The sequence below is a fragment of the Rhinocladiella mackenziei genome, assembly GCF_000835555.1.
Source record: "Rhinocladiella mackenziei CBS 650.93 unplaced genomic scaffold supercont1.12, whole genome shotgun sequence".
Taxonomy (NCBI): domain Eukaryota; kingdom Fungi; phylum Ascomycota; class Eurotiomycetes; order Chaetothyriales; family Herpotrichiellaceae; genus Rhinocladiella; species Rhinocladiella mackenziei.
In genome coordinates, this window is record NW_013550593.1 from 293,273 (window position 1) to 315,111 (window position 21,839).

The 21,839-nt window shown below is 50.4% G+C and overlaps 6 protein-coding genes across 6 annotated transcripts; 3 read left to right on the forward strand and 3 right to left on the reverse strand.

Moving 5' to 3' along the window:
- Nucleotides 1-1,390: 1,390 nt before the first annotated feature.
- Nucleotides 1,391-3,451, reverse strand: Z518_11279 (uncharacterized protein; the record flags this gene model as incomplete). The annotated part of the gene is made up of 1 exon (XM_013411223.1): nt 1,391-3,451. The coding sequence occupies one exon, from the start codon at nt 3,449-3,451 to the stop codon at nt 1,391-1,393; it is 2,061 nt and encodes a 686-aa protein (XP_013266677.1).
- Nucleotides 3,452-5,146: 1,695 nt separating this feature from the next.
- On the forward strand, nt 5,147-6,966 carry Z518_11280 (uncharacterized protein; the record flags this gene model as incomplete). The annotated part of the gene is made up of 5 exons (XM_013411224.1): nt 5,147-5,396; nt 5,725-5,798; nt 5,853-5,941; nt 5,994-6,399; nt 6,463-6,966. 5 exons carry the CDS (start codon nt 5,147-5,149, stop codon nt 6,964-6,966), a joined length of 1,323 nt encoding a protein of 440 aa, XP_013266678.1.
- A 1,531-nt stretch (nt 6,967-8,497) lies between these two features.
- On the reverse strand, nt 8,498-10,812 carry Z518_11281 (uncharacterized protein; the record flags this gene model as incomplete). The annotated part of the gene is made up of 4 exons (XM_013411225.1): nt 8,498-9,739; nt 9,801-10,280; nt 10,333-10,360; nt 10,412-10,812. 4 exons carry the CDS (start codon nt 10,810-10,812, stop codon nt 8,498-8,500), a joined length of 2,151 nt encoding a protein of 716 aa, XP_013266679.1.
- Nucleotides 10,813-11,388: 576 nt separating this feature from the next.
- Nucleotides 11,389-12,881, forward strand: Z518_11282 (uncharacterized protein; the record flags this gene model as incomplete). The annotated part of the gene is made up of 4 exons (XM_013411226.1): nt 11,389-11,556; nt 11,603-11,794; nt 11,983-12,010; nt 12,064-12,881. 4 exons carry the CDS (start codon nt 11,389-11,391, stop codon nt 12,879-12,881), a joined length of 1,206 nt encoding a protein of 401 aa, XP_013266680.1.
- A 118-nt stretch (nt 12,882-12,999) lies between these two features.
- Z518_11283 (uncharacterized protein) lies at nt 13,000-15,111 on the reverse strand (the record flags this gene model as incomplete). Its single annotated transcript, XM_013411227.1, has 1 exon — nt 13,000-15,111. One exon carries the CDS (start codon nt 15,109-15,111, stop codon nt 13,000-13,002), a length of 2,112 nt encoding a protein of 703 aa, XP_013266681.1.
- Nucleotides 15,112-19,993: 4,882 nt separating this feature from the next.
- Nucleotides 19,994-20,970, forward strand: Z518_11284 (uncharacterized protein; the record flags this gene model as incomplete). Its single annotated transcript, XM_013411228.1, has 3 exons — nt 19,994-20,213; nt 20,250-20,557; nt 20,644-20,970. The coding sequence occupies 3 exons, from the start codon at nt 19,994-19,996 to the stop codon at nt 20,968-20,970; spliced, it is 855 nt and encodes a 284-aa protein (XP_013266682.1).
- Nucleotides 20,971-21,839: the final 869 nt, after the last annotated feature.

Here is a 21,839-nt window from a genome sequence, read left to right on the forward strand (position 1 = left end):
TGACCACACATTGATTTAGGATTGATAGGACGCGATCTAAATCATCAAGTAATTAGCCGAGGAACTGACCCAAAAAACCAATCCGTTAGTGGACGTTGGTACGGGCCGCCTTAGCGCAAAGTGGAGTCTCCCAACCAAAAGAGACGCATGTCAGCATGGGAGAGCAGCATTTGTCTTCCGGTTTCCCACAGGCCATTGGAGGAGAGTAAGAGCGCAGCCGGATAAAGCACGATACTCGGGTACGACCTCAAGTTCGATCAATTCGTTGGCGATCGTGACCCGTAAGGCTCCCCTGCATGGGAAGGCTGCAATCAAGGTATCTACGGGCCGGAGACACCCAATCACAGGCTCGATATGCTGCACAGGATCTGTGACGAAAAGTTTGTCTCTTCTGCGGGAGATTTTTGCGTTTCACAAGAACGCGGTATACTGTTTTCGAGCACGTTGTCATCTCCCCTTACACAAGTGGTAAATTCTCACAACATATCCTACTGAACAGCAACTCACGGCTATTGTTGGGCAGGTCAGCCCTCTTGCATGCCGCCATTAACGAGAGTAGGTTCTTGAGGGCCTTCTCTACTTAGTTTAGAAGGACTGAATCACGACTCCTTGACCTGCACGAACATACTCCTGAAGCGTGATGGAAAGATCAAACTTGGTCAGCGAAAGGTAGGTTATTAGCTTTTGGTTCGTGGACAGAAGGGTGGTAAATCAAGGGTGCTGCGGCGTTGCAGAAAGATCCAACCCTTGTGACATCAGAGCTGTCGGCTACATTATAATGAAGCGGATGCAAAAATATGCGAAAGAGGACAGAGCTAGCAGCTGATTCTCTCAGCACCCCGTTACTCAACCATTCATGGGGCAAGGAGACTAGGAGTTGCTGGAGGAACTGGCGTCGGTCTCTATGCACTGGGCGGACAGGTTTCACACATGAGAGAAGAGCTTCGCACCGAGCAGTTGTTTGTGAATCGCACTTTAACTTACTGAAGTATTGCACACCGTGATGTTAGGTTAAGGAGTTCCTTGCTCGAAAGGCTGGCAGATCAAGCGTCTCCTCGAAACCCCGTTTCAGTCGCAGCCTTAGAAGGACGATCAATTGACAACAAGTTTTCTTCATCATCTTTGCTCCTTTGCTGCATCCTGGGATGTCGTAGGGTGGATACCGTCAGGTTGCCTCGAAATGATATGCTCGAGAAGTGAAAATGGGGCGCAAATGTCGCAGAGACTTTGAAGTCGTTGTTTCCAGCCTTTAGAGTTGCGAATACTGCCCTATCCCTTGCCAACGCCTTTATTTATCACGAACGTTCAACCGCGGCTTCCTTTGGTGTAGGCCCTTCCTCAAGGGCACATCCATAACTACCATGATGATCTAGACTAGTGTCCTGCCTTTCTACTCCAAAGTGGAAGAGAGTGGGTCGCGGCTCCGTTTGCCTCCTTCAGCCTGTCCTCGTCCCAGTATCCATTCTTTCGTCTTCAACTTCTGTTCTCTGTTCCTCAGAAATTCATCTATGATTCCCCTGTAATCTGCCGCGCCGTAGGGTTCGAGGTATTCCCACCACCAGCCTTTCATCCACTGCAACCAGCCGATCTTCTCCATCGGCACCACTCCACCGTCCCGTTGGCGCATTCGCGTCCGCTTACGCTGCCAGTCAATCCCCAGATCTTGGCAGAGGAGGTCGAGGTAGTTTTGTGCCTCGGTGAGCAAAGACGGGGAACTTGCCCCACGAAGGCCATATCGGCGCTCTTGGTAGGCTTGACCCATGCAAATCTCCGCATCGGCGAGCAATTTGAGATCTTCGGGCGATAAAGAACTACAGGTCTTTGTGTTCTTTGAATTTGGTCCCAACGGTGACGGTATGGTCAATCTATCCGCGTCTGCGTGGTCAAGGAGAGGCATTGGTGGCTGCACGAACAGATCCTCGAGCCATGCGATGCCCCAGAGTGCAGACAACTCGGATGTCAGAGCTGTTTGAGCAGAGGAAATGAGCCCGGCAAACATGAGCGTACGGTCACCTGTTGCGAAATGTTGCGAGGGAATTGTTAAGCGGTAAAGACCCCATCGGGTGTGCGCGAGGGCGGTGGCAGGATCTTGCGGTTGAGCAGGAGTCTGATTCAGCGTTGCCGGGAAAAGTGCTCGAATCTGACGGTCGTAGAAGTCTCGAGATGGTAGAGACGAGGTCACCGGAGTTACAGTGGCTCGGGTCCGGAGTTCTCCATTTGCCATTGTTGATGTCTCCCGACATTTGTTGATAGAAGTGCTACTGGGATGGGTAGGCACAGGGAGACCTAAGCGCGATGCTTCTTCCGGTTCAAAGTAATCAAGCCCTGGCTCCCAGCCTATAGACCAGATGACAGCATCAGCCGGAAGACGTCTTTGTCCCTCTCCCTCTTCATCGATAACGACTTCCCTTCCTTCTAAACGCAACGGCTTTGCACGGTAGACAGTCACCTTCTCAGGATTGTCCTCCTGCAACGCCTCCAGAAACGGATGGCCCTTGTTGATCGTACTCAAGTAGGGTATATAGAAGTAGATTGACTTCCGCTTCGGTTCGAGCTTCCTCGTATTTTGACTCTTATCGTAATGCGCATCCTTCCAGACCACATTCGTCATTAGATTTGAAACGGTGTTGACCAGCCATGTGCCTAGGCTCCACGACCCGGAGTGTAAAAAGCGATACCAAAATCCATTGGTGTTCCAGGGCGAAGAGGAGAAGGCTGAGAGGAGCCTCGTCAGCGATATTTCGAGAGGATTGGGCCTTGCTTCAAGGTCTAAGATGAGCATTGGTGCGCCTTGCTCTGATGGACGGACGAGCCAGTGGACACGCTTTTCGCTAGCGAGGAAGGCAGCGCATGCTTCCACGGCGGACTTGCATCCGCCAACGACCACGACGTCTTTCACCGTCGGATCTTCGGAGATGTTTTCGTGCATCTTGCCTAAATCGCGTGAGTGGATTGACGTGCCTTTGTAATGGTCTGCTGGGAGAGGAATGGCTCTGGGCGTCGAATACAATCCGGTCGCAACGATAAGTTTGTGACACTCTAATATCTCACCAGCAGAAGTGAGCACAGTCCACCCCGGCGGAGAAGGCGGCACCCGTCGGCGAGCCTTGACGACCGTCGTTGAAAACCGAATCTTGTCGTAGACATCGAACTTACGGGCATAGGCTTCGAGATATGCTTGAACTCTGGGCCCTGCAACGAGCGAATACCGGGGGTGTTCATCGTCGACCATTGAGAAGTCTGACATCTCGTAGAAGCCATTGGGACCCTGGAGCATCAATCCCGGGTAAAGGCGATCATTCGCCCATATGCCGCCTGGTCCGCTTGCATTGTCAAGGATGACTAGATCAATTGGCCGACCGAGTTGCTTGGAGACTTGGAGGTAAGTTTTGGCGGCGACGAGGCCGGCAAGGCCAGCGCCGATGACTATGACGTGAGTTGGCGACGACATGAACTCTGCGTGTGATTCTCTGACGATGTCTTGATCGTGAATCTTGACCTGTCAGCCCTTGAAGTATATAGAAGATTCCAATTCGAGTGTCATGGAAGCCGTCCAAGGTGGCTAGGCTGCACCTTGATAGGGGGCCTAATATTTCATACCCTGGGCAGTCGAACTATCAGGTATTGAAGGGTCAAGGACGAAGACCAAAAGTCTCCGTGGTTGTGCGCCTCGAGAGACGCACGCGGTAGACTATGTAGGCCTTTCTCCGTAAAACCAAGGGATATATTGGACAATATCAAGGAGAACGCAGAGGAGTAGAAGGGCAAGCGTGATTCAATGAGAAATTAATGGAATTGACAGTCCTGTATGATATCGAGCGATGATGTGACATAAGCCGGCTTCTCAACCGGGGCTTAGTGCCTTGGCATGGGGCGGCCTGATAGAGTAGAGTATTATCTCAGGGCAGAATTTGTAATCATACAAAGGCGTAGGAGCCGGGCAATGATCTAAATGACAACGGGGTATTCCATATAACATCGACTAATCGCGCTTTGAGGAGGCATCAATGCAACATGCTCCTCGCAGGCGATTCAAAGAGTGTCAGCTTGCTAGCTTGGCATATTTGTCCCAATGTGAGTCGGGGGTCGTCCCGTGACAAAACCTGTCTTCGCTTGTGATTTTACGGAGGACTTGTCCTATTTCGAAGGGGTCCAAGGGACCGTCAGGCTATATACTTTCGAAGCGTGTACGAAGCGTACAACGCTTCCGAAGGTCTCTACATGCCTTGGCGTCGCCACATATCACATCCTAATCAGACTTTTGCACACAACAACCGACGGTTGCGTGCCATCCACACCGAAGTCAAAGGTTACGAAGAAAAGATGTTATAAGGTGTCCCGTTTCCTGTTTCGAGCTTCTGCCACTAATGTATTCTTTGCTCCCACGAGGGCTTCTTTTCGAAACTATCCACGGATCAACCCATCCAGCGAGGTTCATGTTTCGCAAAACTGGCAACCGTTATTTGTTACCCCTGAGAAGTATGCCGAGAATGCCAGTACACGGCATCGGGGCGAAAATTTGGCATCAACTAATGCTATCTCCAATGTGGCTGACAGAGACTCTTGCGGCAAGGCTTCACTCACTGAACCGAACTCCACGAGCACATCCGGTCGGTAGTACTCGATGCGTTGCAAACATGGAAGAAGCAGCAAATAGGAAACGGGTTTATCCCACCTGATTGGAAGGAAGAGACCCTTGCAAAATCGCCTTTTACCCGGGTTCGGAAGAATGCTGGCGTCAAAACTTGGATTCGAAATTTAGGCATAGAACCAATAGTTGTCCCCTATCACCGTGAAGAAGCAATTAAGTTGGCAAGAGGAACCCAGGGTCCCACCGTCTTGGAATGGGCTAGTTAGAAGAGTCGCAGTTCAGAACGCCATAGCGACCAATCACAGCGCCACAATGTTCAAATGGAGCCATTTGGGTGAGACAATACTCGTCATATGTGGATGACAGTACCACGCATGAGATTTATTTGTGATCCTTTGCCGATGTGGTCGATGTGGGGAACAGCTTGCATAATGTGTGCTCTTATAACCTGTTGAGCAATTCTGAGGTTTGCCAAAACGGCAAGTCTTTTAAACAACTGGCTCAAGACGGGACATGTCCTCGATGGAAGGGTTGTTTCTGACTGGTTCGCACAACATGGTGGCTTTTACTTCCATATTGGCAGGTATGGATATGACCATGCACTACTCCCGGCCGTTTTGGGGCAGTCACAGTGAGTTTCTGGTTGAGGCCGTCCGGAACGGCTTACTCGCAGAATCTAGGCTTACCGAAATGGCTACACGACTTGTGGCTGCTTGGTACCCGGACGGACAAGCTCCTGGTTATCCTCCTCTTGCCGTAGGATTGCCAATCAGTTTTACAGCAGCACATGAGCCGGTGCAAACCGGTACTACCGAAAAGCACCATCGAATGCCATGCGCTAATCATCAAGAATTTTAACAACACTCTGTCACTAAAGAAACCCAAGCTTCTCTCCTTCTTCGGCTATGATGCGCTAGCGCCGCCTATTATGAATGTTTTTGCTCTATAACACAAGCGACCAGGCCGCTTTCATCTAGGTTGATGGCATCGCAAGCGCAAATATGAGCGATTATCTTTGAATCTATGGAAGTGTCGGCTATTGTATCCCGGGAAACTCTTTTAACTACTGGCTAATACTTTCCAGACCTAAGGAATGCATCTACTACATAGGCACTATTAGCTAGTTTATTCAGAATTCGCACAGCTACCTGAAAGTGTATCAACGTGTCTGAGGGCAATTTTGACGAGCTACGTGAGCCAGAATTGGGTAAGCATTATGAGCAATTTCTAGATGCTTGCTGAAACGACTGATAGCTCGCAGGTAATCGGACAAGTCATAGTATCCAGCGTGCTCCGTGGTGTTCTTGATATGGAAGCTCCCTGGGCATATCGTATCCCCTTTGCCGTTCAGTAGGTTCTTCGCAAAACCAACAAAGCCATCCTCCCGCTGACATTTTGACAGATGGTTCTGGCCGATGGCCGTGGTCATCGCGGTCTTCTTTGCCCCGGAGTCCCCTTGGTGGCTCGTACGCCAACATCGCCTTGAGGAGGCAAAGGCGTCACTGCGTCGGTTGACGTCTGGACAAGATGACGATTTCGACGTCGACAAAACCGTGACCTTAATGGCACTGACTACAGAACACGAACGCGAGCTGAACTCCAGGACAAGTTTTGTCGCCTGCTTTCAAGGAACGGATCTCCGTCGAACCATCATCGTGATCGGCTGTTACTGCATGCAGGTCATCAGCGGGACGACTCCGCGATCATACGCGACCTATTTCTTCCAGCAAGCCGGTTTGCCCACGGACCAATCATTCAATATGTCGATTGTGACCTACGCACTCAGCTTTATAGGAACCTTGGTTGCGGTACGTTCTCACCTTTATTACCCTGATACATAGCAATGTTTGTATTGATCAAAGGTCCCACAGTGGTTCTTGATGCCTCACGTTGGGCGACGAACGCTTTTTCTCTGGGGTCTTAACATGCTTGCTGTCATCTACGTTGTCCTTGGTGTTCCCCCAAGCACAAGCAGCTTATCGTGGGCGATTGCTTCTCTCCTCCTCGCTTCTGCATTTATTGCCTATATCTGCATGATACCTGTGATTTTTGCGGTTGTTTCGGAAATTCCCTCTTCACTCCTCCGAAGCAAGTCGGTCGCTATCGCACGCTTCTCTTACGCGGTGATCAATGTAGTTGCCAACGTTCTCACACCGTATCAGCTGAATCCCTCGGCCTGGGGATGGGGTGCGAAGTCCGGATTTTTCTGGGGTGGTTCTTGTATCTTGGGACTGTTGTTCACTTACTTCGTCGTACCAGAGCCAAAGGACAAGACTGTTGCAGAACTTGATCTTTTGTTTAAGAAGAAGGTGTCGGCGAGGAAATTTACGAAGACACAGGTCCATGTTTCGGAGGTTGCGACAAGAGCACATTGAGATCACAGGGCACGAAAGACGTATCTCCTTGTAGCCTCACGTGCAGAGGAACATCTCCACTTCACCCCTATTGAATTCACCTGGAGTTGATACTTATCTGCATAAATCGATTCGCTTACAATAGATGTTGCTGAAAGGCGTCATTTGCGTTTAAAAACCTCACAGTCCCCCCCAGTGAGATTCAAGCCTATATAAGGAGCCATTCTCTGTAGTACGAGTCTTGGTTGTGAGAGATTTCAGTAGCTAGAAGTCGACCCAACACAAGTGGCAAGCACCCTGCCTTGGTAGGCGTGGCAAAGCTACTGCAACAAACACCCGGAGATAACATTTCCAGAAGCACGCATATCACGAGACTTTGTTGGATACACCACCGTCGGGTGATAGGAATCATACTCGAAATATCAGGCTCCCGCCAACACGGGGACAGCCGTGTCAGTTGAGATTTGAGTATTCGAACGTTTGAGCCGTAACACAAAGAACGGAAAAAGGTTCCTTGGCTGGCTACCTTTCTTAGTTCGTGGGTTTCAGTAGAAGAGGTCTTTCCAGTTCGTGGAACTGCAAAAGGGGTCTCATTTTCACGGAGCTCATCAACCATGGACATTAATCCATTGGGAAGGGAGTATTTCGGCCAGATCATGTCGGGCTCTCAAATCATGAAGGTAATGTCCCAACTGTAGCGGAAATCCGTGTGCTGCTGAAGATGAATTTTTGACAAGAACCAGAGAGATCCAGCACATGCCACGGGGACATGGGACTGAGAGACCGGTTAAAATACTAGCTGGGTTCCGAAGTCGCAGTTTGATTTGCCCCATTTGACGTGGAATTGCATTTCCACGTATTCTTGGCTGTTCCTCAACTTAGTTAACTGCCTGATCTTGAAGCCTCGTGCTCGACCTGGCGACGAATTCCAACGGATCGGGCACGGTGAAATTCCTTTCCACAACGAGCCAGGATGCGACCAGAACAGAATCCGTCTTTCACCCCGAAAGCAAACGTACTATCGCACAAGCTAAACGAGCATTGCGATACTCATGTGCAAGCCAAAGAAAGTTGCGGCTCTGTCACTGAATCCAATCATTCATGATCATATTGGCCTAATCGGTTGAAGATTCAAGCAATACGCTCCGTATTAGTGTTGGCGTCGATTGAATAAATTAATCGCGGAGATGTCTGGAATATTGTCGAATTCCTGCAGTTCTTGACACTTGCTCGCGTTCCACAACTTGACCATCTGATCGCGTGAGGCCGACGCTGGTAGCAGAACCCCCGTCGTACGAGAACGCCACTGCGTTCATTGAGGGTGAAAGTTGAAAGAGTTTCATTCTTGTGGATAAAGCCGGCCACATCTTTTCAATTTGATGCACCACAGGGATCGGCCTTCTCATATTGTCGCCAGAATAGCTTTGACTCCGCTATGCGTCCTCCTCCTCCTGGATTTGACAATGCAAGAAGGGTTATTTGGAATTGCATTATGTCTCGAAAATTAAATGTTGATAGATGTTTAATGGATCGTGGCGATAGGCTGGCTTACTCAGAAGCCTTCCCAACTGACCCGTTCGCCTAACGCAGTCCAGTCCAGTTGGTTCATATGAACGTCTAACGGAGCTTGTCCTGGTAAGCCAGAGTATATCTCCGGCCTCATCACTGCGTAACTATTCTGTATTCCCATACTATACGGCAGGTTCTGGTTAGCAAAGCCTATCGGCGTTGGTATCGGAAACTGATCAGTTCCCCCCGTGCCCATAATGCTGTTCGGCTGTTCTGTGTCAGTATTCCTTGCATGTTGCGCTATTTGTGCCAGGGTGTGTTTGATGGATGACACCATTCGTGGTGGTGCCAAAGTCTCTCCCAATTGCTTGGAGGCTGTTTCACATGCCTCCCATGCCTGGAGGACAATTTTGGTGAAAATTTGGAAGAAAGGACCATCGGCTCTAAATTGAGAATGGAACCAAGTCTCGTAGTTGTCACTCATAATGTTCCAAGCCTGTCGAGCTTGCTCGCTAATCGGCCGCCTTCTCAAGTCTTGTGTGATTTGAATGTATGCTGGAAATGGGAAATAGCAGTGATTCAGCCAGAGAAATCCTTTGGTCAGGGGTGAGGTCATGATCTTCGTATCGCACTCGAGCATCCTAAGCGCATGAGAAGTGGCAGCGTCATGCTGTGCCTCCGTCCGACGCACGGACGAGCTAGAATATCTTGAATGGTGTTCCAGGAGGCGACATTTGGCAAGGTATGCTCGCGTTGTCCAGGTCGTCATGAAGTGGATTGGGTTCTCTTGGTCACAGAACTTGAGATATTGGTCCTCAATCATCTCCTCGAGCTTGACCAGCTCTCCTCCTTCTCGAGCAAGACCGTTCTGAAAATGCTTGGCAATGGGCTTTAAAGCCGGACTGGTCAAATCGAGGTGGAATACGGTGTGGCGGATAAATTCACCCATCTCGCCACGTACAACAGCAAAAAATGCCTCGCTGGATTTTCCTTGAATCGCTGGTGGCCCCTTCATCTCTGGTCGGAGCTCAGAATCATTCACATTGAGAGGAATCTTGCAGTCCCAAGTGGGATCTAGCGTTACGGTCTTGGAGTTGGCGATCTCGCTGATGCGAGTGTCAAAGAGTATGAGCGACCACCACAGCCTTCGGCGCATTTCGGCCTCAAGAGGAGTACATTTTGCCAAAGCCGACTCGCTGTGAACACCCATGCGTTGCGCAATGCGGATTGCGACACCAAGCATAGAGGACAGAGACTGAGGAGCGGTGCTGGGTCTGACAGAGACCTAAAATAGTTAAGCTGGCAAAGGAAAGAAAGGAAGAACTTAGTCACTGGCCAGAACTTACTAGGTAGAGATATAATGCAGTCAAGCAGTCACGATCGCTAGTCCGTAAAAACCCACAGTTCAGCAGCGCTTGCTGGCATCCGAACTGATACCTCATCAAAAGATCCTCTTTTGAAGAACCAAACATGTTCTGGCAATCCTCCACGATGATACTTAGAATGGACATGCAATATATGCTGAACATGAGCGCCTCCAGGGTGGGATTGATATTTTTAACATTACTGGCAGCTTCTATAATGCGTCCTTGCAGACTGGGAGTGTGTGTGACCTTGAGCAGGGGGTTTACGTTGTCCAAGTAAATCTGCCAGAGTCTGAAAATCTGAACTGGGTCGGGATGCAAAGTCGAAAGGTCGACAGTTAGCCCCCGTGTGCCAAACAGAAGATGGTCATCACTGTCAACCGATTGATCCCACGCCTTCTTGAAAGCCGTCTCACGCACATCGTCATGTGAGGAATCGTCGTCATTGTCCGAGTCTCGGAACTGTTGCAATTATCAGTAAGAGCTTTGGAATCTAAACGCGATGTAATCGTACTCCTTGGCTCATGGCGTGCCAGATGTTCCTGGGAGAATTAGTCATCTTGAACTTATCTTCCCTTTGAACAAGCGCATACTTGGCTTCATAACCTCTTTCGGACTTGACGGTAGTCGAGAGGGTGGACAAATCTGGCCCCACAGTTTCCGGATGCTCATCGTCCGAATCATCGTCACTCTCCGCGTTGAGAGATTCTTTCTCTCTAGCCAAATCGTTTTGGAGTGGTTCGAAGGTAATACTGTTTTGACGGAGCAAGTTCTCGTACTTGCGGAGTCGCTCCATCAGCTCTCGTTCGGGAAATCTGCGTCTTCGTCGGCGCTGAGCCAGTTTTGCCGGTACACATTGCGCCCGGGACTTGGTGCAATTTGCGCAAGGAAATTTGCGATCACACTTCACTTTGCGCTGCTGACAGAGGACACACGCAAGCACCCGCTGTGGCTTCAAAAGTTGGGAGGACGGGGAAGGCGTGTGAGGAGACATATCTGGAGTACGATGCTCTAGCGTAGGCGCGGCACAGTCGACATGGTTTGCAAAACCAGCTCCGTCGCGCCGTAGTTGCGGCGACACCCTGTGACGCCAGAATATGCACCGCCTCCTGCGAGTCAACGGTCAAGAGACAGCTCAGGAGGGGGGAGGGAGTCAGTATCGATACGCGCTCGGAAGATCTGGGATAGTCTTCGTCATGAATGTTAGCCACTAGGAACGTAGCGCAAAGGCGCAGTAAAAAACCTGAGGAGAAGCAACGGAAAAGATCTCAATTAGTTTTTTGGGGCATTAAGAACGCTGTCTCGGGCGGACTCGGCATACATTTTGGTCGCTGACTCATCTGCTAACCCCGCCGCAATCACCGGTTTCATGTGATCATCGACCTCGGACTCTATTATTGTCCGACAAAAACAGTATCGAGATTCCCGAGGGCATTAAGTGAACTCAGACTTTGTATTTTTCCTAAATCAAGGTATATTTATGAGATTAAACACTCGCGGCTACTCAATTATTACGTGGTAAGACAAATCTCAGCCTGAAATTGCACTGGTTCTTTTCCTCGAATTGACAATGTCTTCCATAGCTTCTGCGCACTCTGCCAAGGAGGTGCCCCCAGCCGAGCGGCCTCAGCCAGTCGCGACTGTCGATGAAGATACTGAAAAGAATTTCCGGCCAAAGTCCTTCACGTTCTGGACGATTATCATTGGCATATATCTGTCGATTTTTCTTGTCGCATTGGTGAGTTTCGCCGTAACTTACATGTTCGAGCTGACAGCGCCGGCAGGATCGAACTATTATTGCAACGGCCATTCCACGCATCACCGACGAATTCAACTCTATCCAGGACATCGGTTGGTATGGCAGTGCCTACATGTTGACTGCCGCCTGTTTTAATCCCATTTCTGGCCGCGTCTATCAGCTTTACTCGACAAAATGGGTTTTTCTGCTATCGATTGTGATCTTTGAGGCCGGGTCGGTGCTTTTGCGGTGCCGCTCCTAACTCTACCGCGTTCATTTTCGGACGTGCCATTGCTGGACTAGGGTCAGCGGGCATCTTTTCTGGTGGAATGATGATCATACTTCCACTCGTCCCTCTTCGCAGACGCCCTGTTTTCACCTCAATGTTCGGTATGGCGTTTGGGTTATCGCCGGTGCTTGGCCCAGTCATTGGCGGCACTTTCACTGATCATGTGTAAGACGACTCGGTCCCTGCTGCGAAAACGTCTTTGTACTGACATCTATTAGGTCATGGAGATGGTGCTTCTACATCAACTTGCCGATTGGTGGCTTTACAATTGCTGGCAGTGGTCCTCTTCCTCCATATCGAATCGCCCAAGCACGAGAAGCTTACTATTATTGCTCAAATCAAACGAGTTGACCCCATTGGAATATTTTTCTTTATCCCGTCTATGGTGTGCCTCATCCTCGCTCTCCAGTGGGGTGGCTCTACCTATTCCTGGTCGGCACCGAAGATCATCGCCCTTCTTGTCACCTTCTCCGTCCTTTTTATTGCTTTTGTCGTCGTTGAGGTTCTGATGCCAGAGGACGCAATGGCCCCAACCCGAGTCATCCTAAATCGTTCCATTGCAGGCAGTATGACATTCATGTTCCTGCTCTCGGGGGGCTCGATGTCCGTTGTCTACTATCTGACGGTTTGGTTCCAAGCGGTCAAGGGCGACTCGGCGATGCATGCCGGTGTCAGCACCATTCCATTGATCTTGTCTCTGGTCATTATGAGTATCGTTGCTGCCATTTGTACGGAGAAGATTGGCTATTATGTTCCGGCAATGCTGCTCTCCCCCGTCCTCTGCTCTATTGGCGCTAGTTTGCTTTCGACCCTCTCGCCAAGCGGAGTAAAATCTGCTCCGGACCCCCTCCTTCTTGAGACGAGGGTGATGCTGCCTGGTGCCCATCTCCGGCTCGCACGCCCCAGGAGAGGCGCGCCCATCCATAACGATCAAAAAAGCGTTTTACCATCGAGCTACTCGGCAGTAATGGCAGGGTTGAAGACGTTGAGGCTTGGAAACCCACGTCATGGAGAACGAGACACGCTGCGAAAATAAACAAGACCACGAAAGAAATGCGAGAAACGGGGTTTCCAGCAATTGAGATTGTAAAGGGAACTTGTACCTCCTTTAGCGAGCCATAAAGCTGCCTTGAAGCTGCCTGTAGTATAGGACTTCACCTTGTCACTGCGATCCTGTTGCTCTTCCTTGTCTCCTCAACATAACCTGACTTGCGTCCGGTCACCCAGAGCTGCAGAAAAGACCTTTTGCCGCTCTTCTCTGGCGTATACGTCAACAGCTCGCCCTGCGCTACCTCAAACGGCTCGCAACTCGGCTTACCGTTGACCACCCACTGCGCCTCGAGTGACACACCGGGATCCCAGTGTCCCACGGTCGCCTCAAATACACACCCTTCCTTGTCCCAGTCCCCAGCCTTTACCGATGGTGGCGCCTGACGTGCGAGCGCGGCTTGGTGGCCACCGTATGCAAGCACCTCGCCGAAGGTGTTTCCCCGTGAGGACGATGTCGTAACAGCACTCGACAGCGGCGTTGCGCCATCGGGCGAGTGGTCTTGGATCCAAGTGTAGACGAGCTCAAGGTAGTCCCAGATTTCTCGGGCTTGGTAGTTGCCGCCGTGCGGCTCCCCGGGAAGGATTGTGATGTTGGCCCAGTTGGGTCCGCCAATGGCCTCGATGCGCTTCTGAAACTCCTCAACGCCCTCGTTTAGATAGTAGTCGTCCCAGGAGCCGACGTAAATGAACAACCGTCCACGGAGCGTCTCGCCAAGGTTGCGGTCGTTGTCCCAATTGCTGATGATATAGTTAGCCAGGTCCATGTGCTTCCAGTACTCGACGGCCTCGGGGTAGATTTCCCCTGTAACCTTGTCCCAGGGCTCCAGAGGGTAGCTGTTGACACCTTGTACACCAAACACGGCGTTCCAAATGTCCCATTGCAGAGAGGAGCGTGATGAGGTGCCAAATGTGAGCTCCCAATGATTCTCTTGCGCCACCGTGGCTAAAACAACTTCCCTGCCGTCTTCGAAGTCGCGTATCGAAGGGACTGCGCTGCCATCGGGGCGTTGGTAGGCGCTCTTAGCAGTGTACAGTGGGATGTCTTGGTGCCTGTGAAAGTCCAACGAGTCGGGGTACGATGAGAAGCAGGCGCCGAACAGATCAGGTCTGAAGACGACGCTGGCAGCTGAGATCCAGCCCCCTGTCGAGCCACCCTCCTGAATGCGTGCATAAGGGTCAGGGATTGTGTTGAATGTCGATTCGATATACGGGATTAGCTCGTCATTGATCGCGTCGCCGTAGGGGCCTAGGTTCGCGGTGTTGACAGCGTACGAATCATCATAAAACGGTGCCTCGTGACGGAAGGTCACCAGAATCATTTTAGGCGTGGGTCGGTCAGGCTGGCCGTTCTCGCCGGGAATCACTCCGTTGTCCCATGCGTCTGAGAAGCTTGACTCGGGATAGCCAAAAGCCCCGCTGTCTGCCGGCCAGTGGCCCTGCGAATAGATGACCGGATAACGCTTGCTCTTATCGTTGGCGTCGTATCCGTTGGGTAGCACGACGTTGGCGCCCACGTACATAGCACGGCCCCAAAACTCACTGAGAGCCTTGCTGCGGATCTTGACATACTTGAGCGTCTCGGTGTCTTTGTAATTACCCTGAGTGCACCCACCAATTTCCTTGCCTGTGAAAGCCTCAACGGCCGTCAACTTGTTCAAGGTGAGCTTCACTATCTGCGGACCCTCGTGGACGTCAACATCGATTATCGACGTGGTGAGGCTTCCGAACCCGTTAACATTAGGCGCGCCATCGCCACAAGGGAAATGGACGCTAACCGAAGACCCGTCGCTGCGAGATACCTTCTCGTACTTGTTCAGGAATGCTTGCACCGAATACTGACCCGTCGGAACATCTTCCAAGCTCACGTGAGGGAAGCCAAATACGCCCGTCATGGCGTTGCTGTTCCCGCTTCCGCTGGAAAGCGTGATCGTGTCCAAGCTGGATACATCGTACACGTTCATTCCGAAGAACAGATTAGGACTAGACGTGACGTCAATGTCGTTAAGAGGGTCTACACCGCGCGGTGCAAACATTACCACGATGCGACCGTCCGTGCCGCCATTCAGGAGCCCATTTGCAACTGATAGTCGCACTTCCAGCCGGGGCTTGGCGTCGGCAGACTCGGCAAGAGCAACAAAGGGAAAACAAGCCGCAGCTACAATCGCAGTTGCTGCGACATTGGTGAACTTGCCTGACAAGCGCTTGAGGAAGTACATGTCGGTGAGAGGTAGAGAAGGGAAGCGCTTACAAAGGAAAAGATGAATACTAGCTGGGATTCTCGGACAGTATAAAAGCGGCGAAGAAGGCTATAACAAGTATGATAAGGAAGGATTCCAGGACGTCATCATCTAAGGGAGTATCCACTACGTTCTAGCCGTGGGGGCACAGAAGCCAAGCGTTTGAGGTCGGGTAAAAGAGCTAAGGATGGAAGGTACCTAGATAATTAGAGCTAATGAGGAGTGTGCTGCGCAGATGGCTTGCTTGGCAAAGGCAGCCTTCGAATCAGATGGCAAATAGCGACCCACCCAGAAATTGTGTCCATCTTCCAAGGTGCCCCAGTGTTACTTCTTCTGTACCCTCTTGGTTTATGTAGTTGGGTCGTGATTCGGTCAAGTCGGCGGTTCCACCATCGTTTGATATATGGCTGTGTTCCGACTCGTCGCGTCAACTCGCCGCCAACTCGCAAGACTCGCGAGTACGAGTTCGCGAGTCACCGCTGCGGGACTCGCAAAGTCGACATCGACGCTAGAGACTTGGCTATTAAGCGGGCCAATTGTATTCAATAGAATTGTTGGCGTGTGCATAACGATTGTTGACGATTGTCCCAACCAATTGATTGGATAGGCTAACACTACATGTGACAGGAGTGTTAGAGATTCCGCACCAAAGGAGACACTCATTTTGAGTAGATGGACGTCTATATAGAGAGTACTGTGGTAGAACCACTCGCTCAAGAACCAGAGCCATTAATTCTATCACCTGTCACCCTGGTACCACTGCTAAAACCCTCGTCGTCGTTGCCATGTCCGCCTTTGACCATATTGTACTAGACGCAGTCGAATCACCTTCCCCTACTACTGGACCACCCCATATAAAGGGGTTGACATATATGGGGCAGTTGTGGCTGTCTAGCCCTAGTCCATGCGTGAACAGGAAAAGTTAGTAGCGTCGAGTCTGAGGTTTGGTTTCTAGCTATGAATATCTGAAGGAAATTGGCCCTAAACAACGTGCCTGGTGATGCCAGCGATGCCATCGATGCCATACATGCTATCTGTCAAACTTATGGTACAACTTGAGTTGGAGGAGTGCTCTGTTTTCTATCAAGCTGAGGTCCTGCCTCGCATGTTTATATAGACAAAGATTGTCTGTTGAACAAAGGGCTATTGTGTACAGGCTCCACAGCTGAAACACTGGTGAGAGGTTTCCATAGACGACGACGTTACTGATGGTTGCTCTGAGTAACGACGTAGTATTCGCACGTCTATAAAAGAAGCCTCAATACCTCGATAAATAGATAGAGAAGGGAGCATTCAAGACATCTCGAGTTGCACCCAGTTTGACATTGTCACCATCTTTCGGTGTCTCCGTGTTCAGCTCGTAGACGAAATCCTTGTCCAGCTGAACATTCATTGCCACGTTGAAATCGTTGCCCCATATTGTCTCACAGTTCAACAACAGACTGAAATACCACGACCCATCGGATCCAATCTCGAAGTCAAGACTTGTCCGTTCACGCTCGGTTACGAACCATATCGAGTGTGATTAATAGAACTTCTCTGGGTGGTTCACAGACTAGATCCGATGAAATACCACGACTCATCGGATCCAATCCATGGATCATCTCGACGTCGAGGCTTACCCGTTCACGCTCGGAACCATCTCGAGTGTGACTAGTAGAGCTTGTCTGAGGTGGTCCACAGACCGGATCCGATGCGTGGATCATCCCGATATCGAGGATATCGATATCTATCGAGTAGACACGGATGACGAGGATCCCGGAAAATATTTAATCCGTTAGGGGTGCTCCGCTGATCGGATCCAATCCATGTACCATATCGAATAGGAAGGCCCCTCCAACCGGGGACACATGATCCACAGACTGGATCCGATGAAAGCTGGTGCGGAAAATATTTAATCCGATAGTGGGGGAGCCGGAAAATGATTAATCCGTTGAGCGTGGACCGGGAAATGTTTGATCCGATACGATACGATATTCATACACCCTGTGCGGGCTAAGTCCATAGGGGACTAGCTAATTACTACGCGCTACCACCGTTCCCCACCCACGTGATAATGCCAAGCCATATGCTTACGTGATTGACCGGCTCGTCGCTCTTGGCGTCGCCGCGCAACGCCAAGCCCTAACCAGGCGATTTTCAGAATTTAAAAAAAAAAAAAATCAAGTTTATATTTTATAATGCCCAAAACTGCTTCAAAATTGACACCAAATCGTGGTTGACCTATCAAGGACGTAACCGAGTGGTAAAACACTCGGCTTGCAGTCGAACCGATAGAATTGAGGGGCCTTACTAGTGTTCGATCATAGGTAAGGTAAGAGGGTTGTCCGGCCTAGCTCCATTGAGTTTCTAGGTGCCCTAGATGGGTAACGTAATGCTCCAGCCAGTGATTGTTGATGATGTCGTCTTGTTCATACTGTTGGGAAGGTCACTGATTCAAACTCTTCTTCAGTTGAACTTGTCTGGCTGAAGCTTTCACTGGCTGCGGCGCCCCATCTATGAGTTCGTCAGAGATGGACTATAGGAGGGGGCCTTTTTTTTTGGTATTTCCGCCCTAAGTTCTATACCGATGAAGGATCGCGCGAGCCATAATCTATTTGCAAGCCCGATAATAATCGCAGCCCCGGGGGTTGCGATTGTTACAGCCAATTAGAGCACTCTATTCGTCGTGTTCAGCACTGCGCTACGTACGACCGGCCTTTCAGTCTTACGGACCAAGGAGATAAGCTCTAGATCGAAACTGTCATGCTTCTTCAAGCTGGGTTGAATTGATACCGGCTCGTGTGTGCCAATGGTCTCTGGCGAGTCAAGCTCGTCGGAACCAGGTGCTTCAAGAAAGGGCCCTTGTCAGGGCGGCCCCTACCAAGACACTAGATACCGGGCGAGACGCAGGCTTATAACCTGCTATCTCACCCCATCATCGCTTGACTCTCAAGCGATCGAGTCGATATCATATAGGACTGTCAATTCCATCAATTCCCTATTGAATCACGCTTGCCCTTCCGTTCCTTGGCATTCCTTGATAGAATACATCTCGAGTTGCACCCAGTTTGACAGATTCTCGAACATTAGCACGTTCTCGAAAGCTTGTCGTCAAGGCGTCAAGTAGAGTGGCACAGAAGGACCGTGAATATGCCTTGTGAGCTCCTGTAGATCGATTGTGCAAAGCAATGAATTGAGGCTATCACTAGATTGTGGTCTACCTTTGTGTGTAACATATACCTCGTTCTTCAGCACCACTGCGCCGGGACAGAAAACGCTTCAACGTCATCGTCACTAAGTGCTCCGAGTGTCTGCCAGTCTAAGAAAGGAATCTCCTAGTCCTCTGAAGGAAAAGATGAGGCCCGACCTCCACAAGCACCCCAACCTCCCACATTTAACCATCAGGGTGCTAGCCACTCAATTACCAATATCTGCCTTTCCGTCTAGTAAATGCTTGACTTGACGATTGAGTTCAGGAAATGGTAAATGTTCAGAAGGTTCCGGGAAGTCGGCATTCGTAGCAGTGAAAGCATGACAAACCGAATGCGTAGAATATCTAGCAAGAAACCACAATGTCTCTTTTACGTGTCACGAGGACGGCTGCTATTTAGTCATTACAGACGCTAGCACGTCCCGACATTCCCCCCCGCCCCGCAAAGTCCCTGTCATCACCTACGTTTAGCCAGCCTTATTGTATATATGTTATCATACACTAATACCCAATTCAGAACCCCGAGTTCCTTGGTGCTTGGATTGAGCATCGCAACTGACGTTCGTGTAGCTTCCATACAGCTATATATTATCTGCTAGAAATCTTCGCACACTGCACCGTCATAGGTGTCAGGAGTCTGTGTCAGTCTACCACACCACATCAACATGAGCGTCTCTACATACCCGACATTGGTGTGCTCACCATCAGCCATAGCTCCTCCCGCTCTTCTTGGTGTGGAGATTCTTTCCTTCTCAGCTATCCCTATCGCGAATTATAGTATCGACGTACCGCAAATATATAATTTCAATCACCCGCTTATATCGGTGAGAAACGCATCTTTCTGCAACGTTACAGTGACCTACACCCATCCCGGGGAGAACGATGTCATTAACGTGGAAACCTGGCTACCACAAAGTTGGAACGAGCGTCTGCAAGCGACAGGTGGTGCCGGGTGGACAGCAGGACGCAATGTTCTGTCACCTGGTTTTCTGTCGGGGGCCATCGGCGAGGGATATGCGACAAGTACCGATGCAGGATTACATCTTATCTGGCCCGGAAATCCAACATACTGAGCTCTCGTCAGTCAGGGAAACGTCGATCTTTATGCCCTGCAAAACCTCGCATACAGATTGTCAGGGTGGGGACGTACGAGGGAACGAGAGTGGAGATCCGACAATGATATTATTATCCCAATGCACTATAAAGTACAAGACGAGAGACAAAGAACACGAAAGTAGTGCGATGCTATCCCAGATACTTATGGCCAGCGGTGCACAAGGCTATCACGCAGGCACACAAGGCTATTCGACAGCCACAGTGGGCCTGCCAAGACCGTTCGAGGGGCTTCCAGGTTGTGCCATGACACAGATCGTTGGAAGAACAGGCTCTTGTCGGGAAAAGTCTTATTGGTAGCTTCTACGGCCGCAATCCAGCATACTCATACTGGAGTGGTTGCTCTCAGGGCGGTCGACAGGGTCTTATGCTGGCTCAGCGATATCCAACCCGTAAGTCTTCTACTCTATTCCCTTGCCGCCTCGTTCCAAGTTTTCAAGATAATGTTCGAGATGTTATCCCTAAAACCAGATATAATACCACTAAATTTTCCGAACTATAGTATATGATGGAATCGCTGCAGCAGTGCCGGCCGTTTACTTTGGCCAGTTAGGCATGTCGAGCTATATACCCCAGCTGACTACGAACGAGATCAAAGCGTACCCTCTGGCTTGCGAGTTAGAGTACCTCACACAGCAGGCTGTCGCTCACTGTGATGCCGACGATGGCGTGGTCGACGGTATTATCTCCAATATCGCGTCTTGCGACTTCGATCCTTTTACACAGGTCGATTCAAGTTTTCTATGTTTCTCGACCGGAGACAATAAGACTCTCAGTAAAGCTGCAGCTATAGTAGCTAACGCCACCTGAGCTGGCTATTTCAACAGTCATGGAGACCATATATGGCCTGGATGGAACTACGGTGCCAATATCACAGCCTTGGGCTACGCCCCGAACGAAACGAACGAGGCTGCGAATGCTCAACGAACCCCTAACTGGTTGGTCCAGTACTATCTTGAACGGAACGCAGACTTTGACAGCGCGACCATCACGCATGAGGGTTTTGATAGCCATTGGAAGCGGTTCATCACAATCTACGACGACACCATCGGCACTAGTGACCCTGACCTGAGCGATTTCAAAGCTACTGGCGGCAAGATGATTACTTGGCATGGAACCGTAGGTTACTGATGCTCTGCCCTGTGAAAGTTAAAGTACAAACGTGCCTTTTGTGCACAAGACTAATAATGATATAACATGGCCAGGCCGACGAAGATATCCAGACAAAATCCACCGAACGCTACTACCAAGAAGTCACCAAGCTATTCCCAGATGTTCAAGACTTTTACCGCTACTTTGAATCGCCTGGGTCGGGACATTGTGGGTACACTGGTATCGGGGGGCAGCTGACGACGGTCTTCGACGCGCTGCGCGCGTGGGTCGAAAACGGCACGGCTCCTGATGTTCTGCCCGTGCGATTTAACGGGACCACAGGCGTCGTGCAGCACCGCAACCTGTGCCTATATCCTTTGAATCAGGTGTACAAGGGGTCGGGTGATCTGTCCAGCCCAGACAGCTTCCATTGCGTGTGAAGATGAGGGCGATGGTGAAGACAGGCAACGTGACCAGCAATTAGTTCCAGCCTCGTAGTGACGCAACCAACCGCCTGCCCCCGTGTGTGAGGGTTCGAGGTCAAGGATACAAACAATGTATTCTAGCTAACATCGGGTTCTAGGTACAAGACGTAGCACGAAGAGAGTCAAAATGGGATGCTACGCAGGAAGTACTTGAAGGGGGGGTATTATTCTGTACACCAACTTTTGTTATTCTGTACACCGGAAAACCTGCTTATTCTGTACACCATGCCTCAACTCTCCTTATTCTGTACACCACCACCTCTCTCTCGCCTTATTCTGTACACTTAACGCTCTCATCCTGTTATTCTGTACACCGCGCTAACAGAGCTTGTTGCCGTTGGCCCGGCGATGGCGAGAAAACACTAGTAAGTGGCGTAGCTGTGGAGGGGTGACGCGTTAAACTCTCCCCGTTATAGGTGGTTGCGAAGCAATAAACACATTTGATTCCCTTTTCCTTGGTAGATAAGTACCGTGCATTTTGAGCTTCTCTGTATACTTTGTAAATTATTGTGGCCTACACAGCCGGATTTGTGTAGAGATCCCCTGCACGGTCGATACCTCGTGCTGACTAAGGTAACAAACCAGCGCCCATAGGCTTGGGAGGACCGCTCATAAGCCGGAGGGGGAAACCGCCCATGAACCGGGGGGAAACCGCCCATAAGCCGGGGGGCAACTGCCCCGCTTATGGGCGGTTCCCACCCAAGCCTATGGGCGCTGGTTTGTTACCTTAGTCAGCACGAGGTATCGACCGTGCAGAGGATACCATCGTTAACCATCATTTCTGCATTCTATATAGGCAGACTTAGGTGTTGTGACATCACGTA